Source organism: Pygoscelis adeliae, unplaced genomic scaffold (genome assembly GCF_000699105.1).
Source record: "Pygoscelis adeliae isolate BGI_AS28 unplaced genomic scaffold, ASM69910v1 Scaffold105, whole genome shotgun sequence".
Lineage (NCBI taxonomy): Eukaryota > Metazoa > Chordata > Aves > Sphenisciformes > Spheniscidae > Pygoscelis > Pygoscelis adeliae.
The window spans coordinates 2057877-2059564 of NW_008824807.1; the positions used below are offsets into that span (position 1 = coordinate 2057877).

The 1688-nt window shown below is 40.7% G+C and overlaps 1 protein-coding gene across 1 annotated transcript in view; it reads left to right on the forward strand.

The window, feature by feature from the left end:
- The window catches only part of MYCT1 (myc target 1), a 24717-nt gene that overhangs the window by 20227 nt on the left and 2802 nt on the right, over positions 1 to 1688 (forward strand). The window contains exon 2 of the mRNA XM_009324147.1: positions 1444 to 1688. This exon is cut by the window's right edge and continues 2802 nt beyond it. Coding sequence (XP_009322422.1) covers positions 1444 to 1688 — 245 coding nt within the window. The remainder of the gene's footprint in view (positions 1 to 1443) is intronic.

A 1688-nucleotide genomic window follows, 5' to 3' on the forward strand; every position in this document is an offset into this window, starting at 1 on the left:
TCCCTCTCCAGCACCTGCTTTGGCTAATTCCCACAGCTCTGACTCGGTGTCATTATTTTGGGTTCTGGAAACGACTGTTTGTGCAGCACCATAAATTGAGGGGGAACTCTTTAACAGCTGTTACCTTGCAAGAAAATTTTGAACCTAGTCTCGTCTTGCCCTTTTTGGGCTCTAACGTCTATATCCCAGTCCTGGAGTTACTACCTTCTGTTACAGTGATCAGCCAGGCACAGTGTTAGCTGGCCTGTGCTTCTGTACGCTATAGAAGTTCCTCACCTTTTTCTATCTAATGAATACAATTTCCTTTTTAACTGAAATGCTTCACAAACATGATAACATGGCACAGACAGAATAAACATGTTTCAAGCTGTCCCATGGCTCTTTTTCACTTATTCCCTCTTTGCTTCACCAGTAATCAACACAGTGTTCCTTCTTGTTTGAGATCCAATCCCTTCTTGAATTTTGAGGGCATCTGTACAGGTTTTGCGTTCATTTCAGGCCTTATCCAGGATTACAAATGTATCTCTGAACCTTTTAGAACAGCAATAAAGCTGGTGCTCCTTTGCAAAAGTAAGTGAAGTTTTCTGAAGTAACTGTCCTATTCTTAGAAATAGGAAAAAAATCTTATTTTTTCTTTATACAAAGAAAAAATCTTATTCCCTCACACTGTGAAATCATGTGGGGGAGAAAACAGTCCTAGCCATGCTCTTTTTTTGTTTTCAAATCTCTTAATTCTTGAAAGCATTTATAAAAGAGCTAGAAATTTACTTTTCTTAATGGCAGATTAATGCATCTTTAAATTGGGCATTGGGGATGGGAAATATTCAAGAGACTTAGTGTTACTAATGGTTATCTCTGACCATAATCATTTAGGATATAGTAATTTACATTAATTACTATGAGGATTTAAAGTATCTGTTACTCAGCAGTAAAAGGCTGGGACGTGTTCTCATGTTGTAATAAATACAAGGCTTGCTCCATTAAAACATGGCAGAAGTTACATCACTGTTGTAATAGGTGAGTTTGCAAACACGTACACATAGAACATAAACATCTATAAACAGAACGACAAGTCTGCATAAATCCACACCTCATATTGCCCACAGAAACAAATGCTTGGCAGTTTTATAACACACCTTGGGGCTGGTGCATGGCTGATTCTGGGAGAGACTAAAGACTTCTCCCTTGCATTGGTACAGAAACTGGTATTAAATGCACGCTACTTTCTGGATGTTGTTGAATTATGCAAATTAAAGAAAAAACACCATATCGTGAGAGCAATCTGAACTGCTGTGCTTGTGTTGTAAAGTTCATGTATTACATACAAAGACCTTAGGGTTTGTTCATCTTTTAAGGAGGCTGCCATCTTCAATTCATTTTCTGGCAGGAAAATCCTTCAGAGTTAATGAAATAACTTTGCTGTGTATTTTTGCTGTATTTCAGAGCAGATAACAATAGCCTTCACAGTGTCCATGGTGGTTGGACTGGTGATTGGAGGGATCATCTGGGCGTTGTTCACTTGCTTGTCCCGTCGCAGAGCTAGTGCCCACATTTCCCAGGGGAGCTCCTCAGCCTTCAGCCGTCGGTCCAGACCCTCCTCCCATGGCCACACTACTGGGAGGACTGGATTTTACCGCAACAGCAGCTGCGAACGTCGGAGCAACCTCAGCCTGGCCAGCCTCACCTTC